General features: G+C 40.3%; 1 protein-coding gene across 4 annotated transcripts in view; it reads right to left on the reverse strand.

Moving 5' to 3' along the window:
- Positions 1-471: 471 nt before the first annotated feature.
- LOC135462748 (NAD(P)H-hydrate epimerase-like) overlaps positions 472-13,670 on the reverse strand; it is a 184,316-nt gene continuing 171,117 nt past the window's right edge. For all 4 annotated transcript variants that reach the window (XM_064739989.1, XM_064739988.1, XM_064739987.1 and 1 more), the window contains 4 exons: positions 12,676-12,784; positions 11,339-11,449; positions 6,642-6,903; positions 472-1,132 (listed from right to left, as the gene is read on the reverse strand). In XM_064739989.1, the coding sequence (XP_064596059.1) occupies positions 867-1,132; positions 6,642-6,903; positions 11,339-11,449; positions 12,676-12,784 (748 nt within the window). In that variant the 3' untranslated portion in view covers positions 472-866. The remainder of the gene's footprint in view (positions 1,133-6,641; positions 6,904-11,338; positions 11,450-12,675; positions 12,785-13,670) is intronic.

The following is a 13,670-nucleotide window of genomic DNA, read 5'->3' on the forward strand; positions in this document are numbered from 1 at the left end:
GAAATTCTGACTTAAGTCTAAGACCACTTTACGATCCTGAGGCCTTGGATATAACCCATGGAGGAATGTTATCCTGCCTGGTTCATCATTTATAGTCTGCCTATGCATGTCATAGTCCATTGTAGTTCTTCTTATTCTGCAAACATCTTTCAAGCCTTTAGCCTAGGTGTGTAACAGGAGAATGGGTAATCCTTTCAAACTCAAACTCCAAGACTTAAAGTCTTGAGTCCACACATGGGAACTTTACTACTCTGTCAAAGATATAGGCCTACACAGCTAGGGTCGCCAGAATGATAGCTACATATCGTGTCTGAACAATTATGAGTGTCCGAACAATTAGAGTGTCTGAACAATAATGAGTGTCCGAACAATTAGAGTGTCCGAACAATTAGAGTGTCCGAACAATTGGAGTGTTCGAACAATTAGAGTGTCCGAACAATAATGAGTGTCCGAACAATGAATGTACCGAACAATGAGTGTCCGAACAATAATGAGTGTCCAAATAATAATAAGTGTCCGAACAATTAGAGTGTCCGAAAAATGAGAGTGTCTGAACAATTAGAGTGTCCGAACAATTAGAGTGTAAGAAAAATAATGAGTGTCTGAACAATTAGAGGGTCTGAACAATTAGAGTGTCTGAACAATTAAAGTGTCCAAGCAATAATGACTGTCTGGACAATTATGAGTGTCCGAACAATAATAAGTGTCCGAACAATTAGAGGGCCTGAAATATAAGAACAATTAAGGTATGCTAGTATCATTGTAGTCTACTACACGTGCGTGAATCTGATCCAGGGTGAATAAAGAATCCTGCACATGACAGCTAAATGTAATTTGGACAAGGATTATTTCAAGAGTGATCTTTTTTATCTTTGTGATCTTTGTGATCTTTCCCCTCTTTTTCTTTCGGTTTTTTCCTCCGGCATCTGTGTCAGCAGCTCGACGACGCAGTCCGTGCCTGGATACGGGGGAAGTTTCAGTTCGTACTTTTGCTCCAAGGTCCTTGGGACGAATCGACCTCCCAGGAAGTGGAAGTGCCCCTTGAAATGGCGGGCACACCGTTTGGGAGCGGTTAGGGAGATGAGGAAGTCAGGACTAATGCCTTCTGGGTCTCCGTCCTCTACATCCCAACCTGAAACAGAAGCAGACCATTCAGAGAAATCACATCCTGTGCTAAACATGTCAATCTTGTGTATCAATCTGTATGGTTGATCTGGTTCATCTGTGAGCCTGACATAAAGGCTGAACTAAATCACATCCTGTGCTAAACATGTCAATCTTGTGTATCAATCTGCATGGTTGATCTGGTTCATCTGTGAGACTGACATAAAGGCTGAACTAAATCACATCCTGTGCTAAACATGCAAATCTTGTGTATGGATCAATCTGCATGGTTGATCTGGTTCATCTGTGACCCTGACATAAAGGCTGAACTAAATCACATCCTGTGCTAAACATGTCAATCTTGTGTATGGATCAATCTGCATGGTTGATCTGGTTCATCTGTGAGCCTGACATAAAGGGCTGAACTAAATCACATCCTGTGCTAAACATGTCAATCTTGTGTATCAATCTGCATGGTTGATCTGGTTCATCTGTGAGCCTGACATAAAGGCTGAACTAAATCACATCCTGTGCTAAACAAGCAAATCTTGTGTATGGATCAATCTGTATGGTTGATCTGGTTCATCTGTGAGCCTGACATAAAGGCTGAACTAAATCACATCCTGTGCTAAACATGCAAATCTTGTGTATGGATCAATCTGTATGGTTGATCTGGTTCATCTGTGAGCCTGACATAAAGGCTGAACTAAATCATATCCTGTGCTAAACATGCAAATCTTGTGTATGGATCAATCTTTATGGTTGATCTGGTTCATCTGTGAGTCTGACATAAAGGCTGAACTAAATCACATCCTGTGTTAAACATGCAAATCTTGTGTATGGATCAATCTGCATGGTTGATCTGGTTCATCTGTGAGCCTGACATAAAGGCTGAACTAAATCACATCCTGTGCTAAACATGCAAATCTTGTGTATGGATCAATCTGTATGGTTGATCTGGTTCATCTGTAAGCCTGACATAAAGGCTGAACTAAATCACATCCTGTGCTAAACAAGCAAATCTTGTGTATGGATCAATCTGTATGGTTGATCTGGTTCATCTGTGAGCCTGACATAAAGGGCTGAACTAAATCACATCCTGTGCTAAACATGCAAATCTTGTGTATGGATCAATCTTTATGGTTGATCTGGTTCATCTGTGAGCCTGACATAAAGGGCTGAACTAAATCACATCCTGTGCTAAACATGCAAATCTTGTGTATGGATCAATCTTTATGGTTGATCTGGGTCATCTGTGAGCCTGACATAAAGGCTGAACTAAATCACATCCTGTGCTAACATGCAAATCTTGTGTATCGATCAATCTGTATGGTTGATCTGGTTCATCTGTGAGCCTGACATAAAGGGCTGAACTAAATCACATCCTGTGCTAAACATGTCAATCTTGTGTATCAATCTGCATGGTTGATCTGGTTCACCTGTGAGCCTGACATAAAGGCTGAACTAAATCACATCCTGTGCTAAACAAGCAAATCTTGTGTATGGATCAATCTGTATGGTTGATCTGGTTCATCTGTCAGCCTGACATAAAGGCTGAACTAATCACATCCTGTGCTAAACATGCAAATCTTGTGTATGGATCAATCTTTATGGTTGATCTGGTTCATCTGTGAGCCTGACATAAAGGCTGAACTAAATCACATCCTGTGCTAAACATGCAAATCTTGTGTATGGATCAATCTGTATGGTTGATCTGGTTCATCTGTAAGCCTGACATAAAGGCTGAACTAAATCACATCCTGTGCTAAACATGCAAATCTTGTGTATGGATCAATCTGTATGGTTGATCTGGTTCATCTGTGAGCCTGACATAAAGGCTGAACTAAATCACATCTGTGCTAAACATGCAAATCTTGTGTATGGATCAATCTGTATGGTTGATCTGGTTCATCTGTGAGCCTGACATAAAGGCTGAACTAAATCACATCCTGTGCTAAACATGCAAATCTTGTGTATGGATCAACCTGCATGGTTGATCTGGTTCATCTGTGAGCCTGACATAAAGGCTGAACTAAATCACATCCTGTGCTAAACATGCAAATCTTGTGTCTGGATCAATCTGCATGGTTGATCTGGTTCATCTGTGAGCCTGACATAAAGGCTGAACTAAATCACATCCTGTGCTAAACATGCAAATCTTGTGTATGGATCAACCTGCATGGTTGATCTGGTTCATCTGTGAGCCTGACATAAAAGCTGAACTAAATCACCTCCTGTGCTAAACATGCAAATCTTGTGTATGGATCAATCTGTATGGTTGATCTGGTTCATCTGTGAACCAGACATAAAGGCTGAACTAAATCACATCCTGTGCTAAACATGCAAATCTTGTGTATGGATCAACCTGTATGGTTGATCTGGTTCATCTGTGAGCCTGACATAAAGGCTGAACTAAATCACATCCTGTGCTAAACATGCAAATCTTGTGTATGGATCAACCTGCATGGTTGATCTGGTTCATCTGTGAGCCTGACATAAAAGCTGAACTAAATCACCTCCTGTGCTAAACATGCAAATCTTGTGTATGGATCAATCTGTATGGTTGATCTGGTTCATCTGTGAACCAGACATAAAGGCTGAACTAAATCACATCCTGTGCTAAACATGCAAATCTTGTGTATGGATCAACCTGTATGGTTGATCTGGTTCATCTGTGAGCCTGACATAAAGGCTGAACTAAATCACACCCTGTGCTAAACATGCAAATCTTGTGTATGGATCAATCTGTATGGTTGATCTGGTTCATCTGTAAGCCTGACATAAAGGCTGAACTAAATCACATCCTGTGCTAAACATGCAAATCTTGTGTATGGATCAACCTGTATGGTTGATCTGGTTCATCTGTGAGTCTGACATAAAGGCTGAACTAAATCACATCCTGTGCTAAACATGCAAATCTTGTGTATGGATCAACCTGTATGGTTGATCTGGTTCATCTGTGAGCCTGACATAAAGGCTGAACTAAATCACATCCTGTGCTAAACATGCAAATCTTGTGTCTGCATCAATCTGCATGGTTGATCTGGTTCATCTGTGAGCCTGACATAAAGGGCTGAACTAAATCACATCCTATGCTAAACATGCAAATCTTGTGTATGGATCAATCTATATGGTTGATCTGGTTCATCTGTGAGCCTGACATAAAGGCTGAACTAAATCACATCCTGTGCTAAACATGCAAATCTTGTGTATGGATCAATCTATATGGTTGATCTGGTTCATCTGCCAGCCTCACATAAAGACTACACCAATGTTTGACACAACAGGACAATATTTGAAGCTATTATCGATTGGAACCAACAACCAATGAAAATGATGAAAATCATTTTAAATACGCACAAAAGCTGACTTTCAAACTGCATGTGAAGTTCCACAAAGTACGCCAGCACACAAAATCAGATAATGTTTGGATCAGTTACAGCATGGATATCATAGCATGACAAACAGAAAGATGGGATGAGCCAAATTATAAACAAACAAAAAACAGATGCAACATGGAAATAGCTTGAATGTATAGGATGTAACCGTACAACAACAACACAGCTCCAGGGTTCAAATGTTCCAGCTGACCTCATTTACAAGTTGATCCACCCAGAATTTATTCCAGCCATCTGCCATTTATGTATTTATTTGATTGGTGTTTTACGCTGTACTGAAGAATATTTCACTTATACAATGGTGGCCAGGATTTTGGTGGGAGGAAACTGGGCAGAGCCAGGGGAAAAACCAACAACCATCAACAGGTTTTCTTGAAGAGACTATTTTACTGTCACTCAGTTACTGTTTATCATTTTAAATACCTTGTTATCTTCCTGACAACATTTTGACTTGTTAATAAACAAACACGCCCCAAAAATTATTACCACAAAATGTTTCATTTTTTTCTAGCATATTCTCTGTATCTTCTGAACAGGGATGGGGAAAATAAAAAAAAATACCAATTTATAGCCATGCATTAATAAAAAAAAACGTAATATTGGATTTGGAGTTAAAAAAAGGAAGCTAATAAACATGGGAAAAACTGATCATGACACATTACATTTCAACACCCAGCAAAAACATGGCAAAATTAAATTATTAAAAAAAAAAAACAGAAAGAAGAATAAATGACGTAATACCAGCTCAAAAGCGACCCCGGAAATTACACACTCCACGAGGGATATTTTTAAAACCATGATATGATAAGTGCGATGTCGTTTGCAGACGTGAGACACAGCATGAAGCCACACGAAGGAGTTAAGCCAAATTGGTTACCATGGGGACATATGAAGGACACGGCATTAATACCCAATCTTCCATGATAAACAAAGCACTTGTCATTCCATCAAAACCTGATATCCTGTAACTGGTTAATAATTTACCAATAGACTGTTGTAAGGTTTTGAGAGGTGGTGGTGATACAGTTTATTACATGCCCTAAAGCTGGAAGGTTTTTACATGAAATTACCTCTCTGAGAAGCGAATTAACTGCACCAAAACAAGGATGTGTATTGGATTAAACTAAACAACCAAGACACTAAGACTTTGTATAAAAAAACAAAAACAAATTTGCTCAATTAAGCTCACTTTTGCAGACAGTAACTAGATGGAAAACAAGAATTTATCTCCTTTATGACCCACTGTCTAATACCGTACTCAAGAATGTTTCACTTATACGATGGCGGCCAGCATTATGGTGGGAGGAAACCGGGCAGGGCCTGGGGGGAAACCCACGACCATCTTGCAGGTTGCTGCCTGACCTTCCCATGTACGGCCGGAGAGGAAGCCAGCATGAGCTGGACTTTCTCACAGCGACTGCATTGGTGAGAGGCTACTGGGTCATTACGCTGCACTAGCATGCTAACCAAGTGAGCCATGGAAGCCCCCAAATGAGTATGATGTAAAACATGAATCAAATAAAATACAGACATCTGTGTACTGAATTGTACAGGCCCAAGCCCTGCAGACGTAACAAAGAACCATAAAGTGTTCAAGGAAATATGGCCAAGGAAACACGACAGCTGCACAACATCGCAAGAGATTATGGTTACTGTAGCTGTACATCTCTGCCGAAGGAGCACTAAGGGGATATAACTTTGAAGCACATCCTTATCAAATAACACAGCAATTCTGCAAATAAGCATATCTACTGTCTTCAGCATATATCTGAGAAATATGTACTGCAAATATGGATATGGTGCCTTCTTCAGCCTGTATCTGAGAGGCACACTAAGGGGACATAACTCTGGAGCACATCCTTATCAGAGGGGAAACATGTACTGCAAATATGGATATACCGCCCTTCTTCAGCATGTATCTGGGAGGCACACTAAGGGGACATAACTCTGGAGTAAATCCTCACCATCAATACTGCAAATGGGGAAATTTATCTTCTTCAAGCAAAATATAAGTAATAGCACACAACTCAGGAGTAAATTTTGACTAACGAGGACTTCAAAAGCAGACCTCTTCCTTCCTCAGCCTACATTTGAGTGGATGGCACACTTAAGGGGGATATCTCTGAGGTAAATACTTACCAGAGGGGACGTCAATACTGCAAATCGGAATTTCCACCTTCTTCAGCTTGTCGAGGACGACAGCCCATTCCGGCCGTGCGGGGCCCTTAAAACTGAATCCAAATATGGCGTCTATGACAAGATTGTACGACTGGTTGATTAAGTGCGGTTCAGAAGGGAAGAACGAGAGGAAGGGCATGTCCATTCTCTCACACTGCAGGTTCAGGTTCTCATACAGCTTCTTACTTGGCTTCTTTGGGTAGAATACTGTAGGTTTGTAGCCCTGCAAAATGAGAAAACATAGCCATAATACTGTAGGTTTGTAGCCCTGCAAAATGAGAAAACGTAGCCATAATACTGTAGGTTTGTAGCCCTGCAAAATGAGAAACATAGCCATAATACTTTAGGTTTGTAGCCCTGCAAAATGAGAAAACGTAGCCATAATACTGTAGGTTTGTAGCCCTGCAAAATGAGAAAACGTAGCCATAATATTGTAGGTTTGTAGCCCTGCAAAATGAGAAAACGTAGCCATAATACTGTAGGTTTGTAGCCTGCAAAATGAGAAAACGTAGCCATAATACTGTAGGTTTGTAGCCCTGCAAAATGAGAAAACGTAGCCATAATACTGTAGGTTTGTAGCCCTGCAAAATGAGAAAACATAGCAATAATACTGTAGGTTTGTAGCCCTGCAAAAATGAGAAAACGTAGTCATAATACTGTAGGTTTGTAGCCCTGCAAAATGAGAAAACGTAGCCATAATACTGTAGGTTTGTAGCCCTGCAAAATGAGAAAACATAGCCATAATACTGTAGGTTTGTAGCCCTGCAAAATGAGAAACGTAGCCATAATACTGTAGGTTTGTAGCCCTGCAAAATGAGAAAACGTAGCCATAATACTGTAGGTTTGTAGCCCTGCAAAATGAGAAAAACATTAGCCATAATACTTTAGGTTTGTAGCCCTGCAAAATGAGAAACGTAGCCATAATACTGTAGGTTTGTAGCCCTGCAAAATGAGAAAACATAGCCATAATACTTTAGGTTTGTAGCCCTGCAAAAATGAGAAAACGTAGCCATAATACTTTAGGTTTGTAGCCCTGCAAAATGAGAAAACGTAGCCAAAATACTTTAGGTTTGTAACTCTGCAAAATGAGGAAAACCTAGCCATAATACTGTAGGTTTGTAACCCTGCAAAATGAGAAAACATAGCCATAATACTGTAGGTTTGTAGCCCTGCAAATGAGAAAAACAGCCATAATACTGTAGGTTTGTAGTCCTGCAAAATGAGAAAACATAGCCATAATACTGTAGGTTTGTAAACCCTGCAAAATGAGAAAACAGCCATAATACTGTAGGTTTGTAGTCCTGCAAAATGAGAAAACATAGCCATAATACTGTAGGTTTGTAACCCTGCAAAATGAGAAAATGTAGACTTAATACTGTAGGTTTGTAGTCCTTCAAAATGAGAAACATAGCCATAATACTGTAGATTTGTACTCCTGCAAAATGAGAAAAACGTCACCATTTACAACAATAGTCACTTAATATTATGATTTCTCTACTGAATCCAGATATATAAAACATGTAACTATCACTGGACCTATCCTCTCGCTGTGATTATCAAGTGAGGTCATGTGTTTGAATTTAGCTTCCCTTGTTGGGCTGCAGTTTTCTGTCGGGAGGTTTCTCAGGTGCCTGACACAGGTGGATGGTTTCCTCAGGTCCCTGGCACAGGTGGGTGGTTTAATTAGGTGCCAGGCACAGGTGGATGGGTTTACTCAGGCACCTGGCACAGGTGGGTGGTGTACTCAGGTACCAGGAACAGATGGGTGGTTGAATTAGGTGCCAGGCACAGGTGGGTGCTTTACTCAGGTGCCTAGTACAGGTGGATGGTTTACTCAGGTGCTTGGCACAGGTGGGTGGTTTAATTAGGTGCCAGGCACAGGTGGATGGTTTACTCAGGCACCTGGCACAGGACGGATGGTTTACTCAGGTGCCTGGCACAGGTGGGTGGTTTACTCAGGTGCCAGGCACAGGTGGGTGGTGTAACTCAGGTGCCAGGCACAGGTGAGTGGTTTACTCAGGTATGCTCCGAACATAACTCTGACAAACCATGAAGTTTGTGGTACATACATACTTTTACATGCAGGTGATTTTCAGGTGTCTGACACACCTGGTGTTTATTTATAAACATTTTCAGGTGTTCAGTACACCTGATGTTATTTATGAACATTTTCAGTGTCTGTCACACTTGATGTTACTTATAAACATTTTCAGGTGTCTGGCAGATCTGACATTATTTACAAACATTTTCAGGTATCTGTATGTATAGAAAGAAGCATCTTTTTGAGCTTCACTGTCTGCTACTGAAGGCAACCAGACTTGCTGATTGGGGGACAGAACATCTGGCTTGCCCTGAATGGGGACGGAATTATCCTTTGATGTGACTTGTGCTCTTGTCTTCATTGCCAGATCTCCACCAAATCTAGTCCACCAGGTGGACATCAATGAATTCACACAAAAATGTCTGCCTTACCCTGAATGGGACGGAATTAATCCTTTGATGTGACTTGTGCTCTTGTCTTCATTGCCAGATCTCCCACCAAATCTAGTCCACCAGGTGGACATCAATGAATTCACACAAAATGTCTGCCTTACCCTGAATGGGGACGGAATTATCCTTTGATGTGACTTGTGCTCTTGTCTTCATTGCCAGATCTCCCACCAAATCTAGTCCACCGGGTGGACATCAATGAATTCACATAAACCACCACAGAGAATTATTTACCACTTCCAAGGGCAGAAGGAATTAGTTTAGACGTATGCAAACCGATTACATTTATTTTCTTGTATTTTAGGCACAAAAAAGGTTAAATTGGGTGAATTTAAGTGATTTTATAATCACTGCAGGTATCTTAACATACATACATGGTCGGATGGGGTCTACCGATGCACTTGTATTGCTTGACAAGTTTCCTGACTGATTGTTTATATTTAAATACTGGGTTGTTTATATAGATTGATACCCCAATCTCAACACTTGTAACACTGGCAAGTGTAATAATGTCAGAGTGAGTGAGTGAGTGCTTGGGGTTTAATGTCGTACTCAACAATTTTTCAGTCATATGATGACGAAGGAGTCCTCAGAGTGCATGTAATGTGCCTTCTTGTTGCAGGAAGGGATTTCAACCGGTTTTTTATCTAGTGCTGCTTCACAGAGATGCCTTGCCGAAGGCAAGCCTGCCCCGCCCAAGCCATTATACTGATTACGGGTCAACTAGTCATTGCACTGTCCCCTTCATGCTGAACGCCAAACGAGAAAAGTTACAACTTTTACCTCTTTTTAAGGTTTAATGTGTGACTCGGACCCAGGACTGACCCTGGATCTACCACTCTCGAAGCGGATGCTCTACCAACTAATAATGTCTGAGTGTACTGGTATACATATTAAATGGTGTGAAAATGGATTATATTCCCATGTACCCAGCGTAAGCGAATGGTGAGTCTTGCATGTTTGATCGCAGGAAGCTACAGCCCGTCCAGAGCCTACACTGTTTTGGAGTCTTTTTATTAATTCTACTGGGCCTTTCATGTTGTATAAAAATCAGTGGAGAAAAGCAACCATAAGACATTGTAGACTAATTAATATAATTAATATAAAATGGAGTTTATAGAGTGAAGGTTATGTGAACAGACTGTAACAAAAGCTGTTGTCCTTGCCGCTGTGAAGTTCCCAGATGTTGGGCTTTAACAGGGAGGCCAGGAATGGACAACACAGAGGTCGGACTGGACAAGGGAGCAGTCCAGCTGATCGGACATGTGACAGCACGCATGTCCTGTAGCTCAGGGCATATCCATCCACTGGACACCATCAATTCTGACGTTTAAGCTCTTTCCTTACAAACATTTTCAGGTGTCTGGCACACACAATATTATGACATTTCAAACATTTTCAGGTGTCTGGCACACACAACATTATGTAATTTCAAACATTTTCAGGTGTCTGGCGCACACAATATTATGACATTTCAAACATTTTCAGGTGTCTGGCACACACAATATTATGTAATTTCAAACATTTTCAGGTGTCTGGCACACACAATATTATGACATTTCAAACATTTTCAGGTGTCTGGCACACACAATATTATGTCACTTACAAACATTTTCAGATGTCTGGCACACACAATATTATGTCATTACAAACATTTTCAGGTGTCTGGCACACACAATATTATGTAATTTCAAACATTTTCAGGTGTCTGGCACACACAATATTATGACATTTCAAACATTTTCAGGTGTCTGGCACACACAATATTATGTCACTTACAAACATTTTCAGGTGTCTGGCACACACCAATATTATGTCATTACAAACATTTTCAGGTGTCTGGCACACACAATATTATGACATTTCAAACATTTTCAGGTGTCTGGCACACACAATATTATGTCATTACAAACATTTTCAGGTGTCTGGCACACACAATATTATGTCATTACAAACATTTTCAGGTGTCTGGCACACACAATATTATGTCATTACAAACATTTTCAGGTGTCTGGCACACACAATATTATGTCATTACAAACATTTTCAGGTGTCTGGCACACACAATATTATGTCATTACAAACATTTTCAGGTGTCTGGCACACACAATATTATGTCATTACAAACATTTTCTGGTGTCTGGCACACACAACATTATGTCACTTACAAACATTTTCAGGTGTCTGGCACACACTAGTCCATCCCCTCCATTGTTACCTGGTCCACAGCACACCAGAACTGCACCATTATCTTTGGACATCTTCTCCAGTGGATAACACTGTCAACAGATGGGTTTTGATTTGATGGGTATTATAAACATGTCTACTCAAAACCTTTTTCACTTGGTGTTAGTTATGATAGGCTCTGGAAAACCAGAATGCCCATAGTAAACCATCGACCTTTGGCATGTAGATCATACACTGATCTATCACAGATACAAATACCTACCTGTACAGGGGCCTCCGTGGCTCAGTCGGTTAGCGTGCTAGCGCAGCGTAACGACCCAGGAGCCGCTCACAAATGTGGTCACTGTGAGTTCAAGTCCAGCTCATGCTGGCTTCCTCTCTGGCTGTACGTGGGAAGGTCTGACAGCAACCTGTGGATGGTTGTGGGCTCTGCCCGGTTTCCTCCCACCATAATGCTGGCCGCCATTGTATAAGTGAGATATTCTTGAGTATGGCGTAAAACACCAATCAAATAAATAAATAAATAAATAAACCTACCTGTATACATTTATTTGCTTGCAAGGTGATTCAGCACTGACCACATTTAAAGGACAAAAAAAGCCTTTCTGTGGTCTGAAAACAATGGAATTTGGGCACATCCTCTATACCATGATAGAAAAGATGAGATGAGTGAGCTAGTGCCAGCATGGTGTTTCATTTCACCCCTGGGGATAATTGGCTATATATCACTCTGGACTGCTTTTAATATCTGATAACACGTACATCAATCATACCTGGAAGATATGCAAACAATTTGTAGTGCGTGCTGGTTTGTGTATTTGGTATTGTGCATTGTGTATTTGGTGGTGTGTATTTGTGTTGTGTGGTTGTATTTGGTATTGTGCATTGTTTAATTGGTGTTGTGTATTGGTGTTGTGCTGTTGTATTTGGTATTGTGCACTGTGTATTTCAAGTTGTATGTACATCAATCATGCCTGGAAGATATGCAAACAATTTGTAGTGCATGCTGGTTTGTGTATTTGGTATTGTGCATTGTGTATTTGGTATTGTGTATTTGTGTTGTGCGGATGTATTTGGTATTGTGCATTGTGTATTTGGTGTTGTGAATTGTGTATTTGTGTTGTGCGGTTGTATTTAATATTGTGCATTGTGTATTTGGTGTTGTGTATTTGTGTTGTGCAGTTGTATTTGGTGTTGTGAATTATTTTTTGTGTATTTGTGTTGTGAATTGTGTATTTGGTGTTGTGAATTGTGTATTTGTGTTGTGCAGTTGTATTTGGTATTGTGCATTGTGTATTTGGTATTGTCATCGCCTCACCTTTGAGATAGCGACCGCACAGCTGTAACCAGCCAGCTCCATCAACTGATCCACGCTGAAGGCATACTCATTGAACAGCTCCTGGTCTATGCTCTGGGCCTCTTCTTGACTAAAAGTAAGGAAAACCACAATTTTGGGTATTCTGCTCATCTATAACACATATTCCCTTAAAAAAAAAAGACAAACAGTTATATAATCTGAATATATTTGAAGAGAAACCAGCTAAATGGCAACAGCCATTTTTTCTTCGCCATAAATCGATTTAAAAACTGGAATTCTTCTAGGCCATGGCAACTGTGCCATAATAAAGCACCCAGAAACACATACACTTGTACAGCACTGACACAGGCATGGATATAACCACAGTTCGGGTTATATAAATGAAAATAGCTGTGTTCTCCGGTTATGAAGATAACTCCAGTCTGACGGAAGACAACTGATAACATGGCAGTGCTTTCAATTTACTCAATGTGTGCCATTTTCATAATCCATCATGGCACAGACCAAAAGTTACATGCTTTCTAATCTTCATGTGAGATATTTTACTGATGCAATTGTCTTTTCTTTTAACCTAATGCAATCATTTAGCACTCAGCTATACAAATGCAATTTGCTACGAATTTACATCCACTACAAACATGAAAGGCAGCATCAAAAAGACTTTGTAGCGTGTATGCGTTATTGTACAAGACAAACACCAGTACCATGGACAAACAACCATGCTGTCATGTACAAATGCTATATACAGCATATGTAGATGGGCATTTGAAAGGCTTCGTTTCTTCCCACGTTCCACGTTGTTTTCATACGTATTGCCATGAATAAGTACCCTCATGATATAGACAGCAGACACGACAACTTGATTGACAGTTAGGGTACCGTTAAACTTTAATATTGATTTATTTATTTATTTGACTGGTATTTGATTATGTCACACTCAAGAATATTTCACTTATACGACGGCGCCCAGCATCATGGTGGGAGGAAACCGGGCT

The sequence above is a fragment of the Liolophura sinensis genome, chromosome 2, assembly GCF_032854445.1.
Source record: "Liolophura sinensis isolate JHLJ2023 chromosome 2, CUHK_Ljap_v2, whole genome shotgun sequence".
NCBI lineage: Eukaryota > Metazoa > Mollusca > Polyplacophora > Chitonida > Chitonidae > Liolophura > Liolophura sinensis.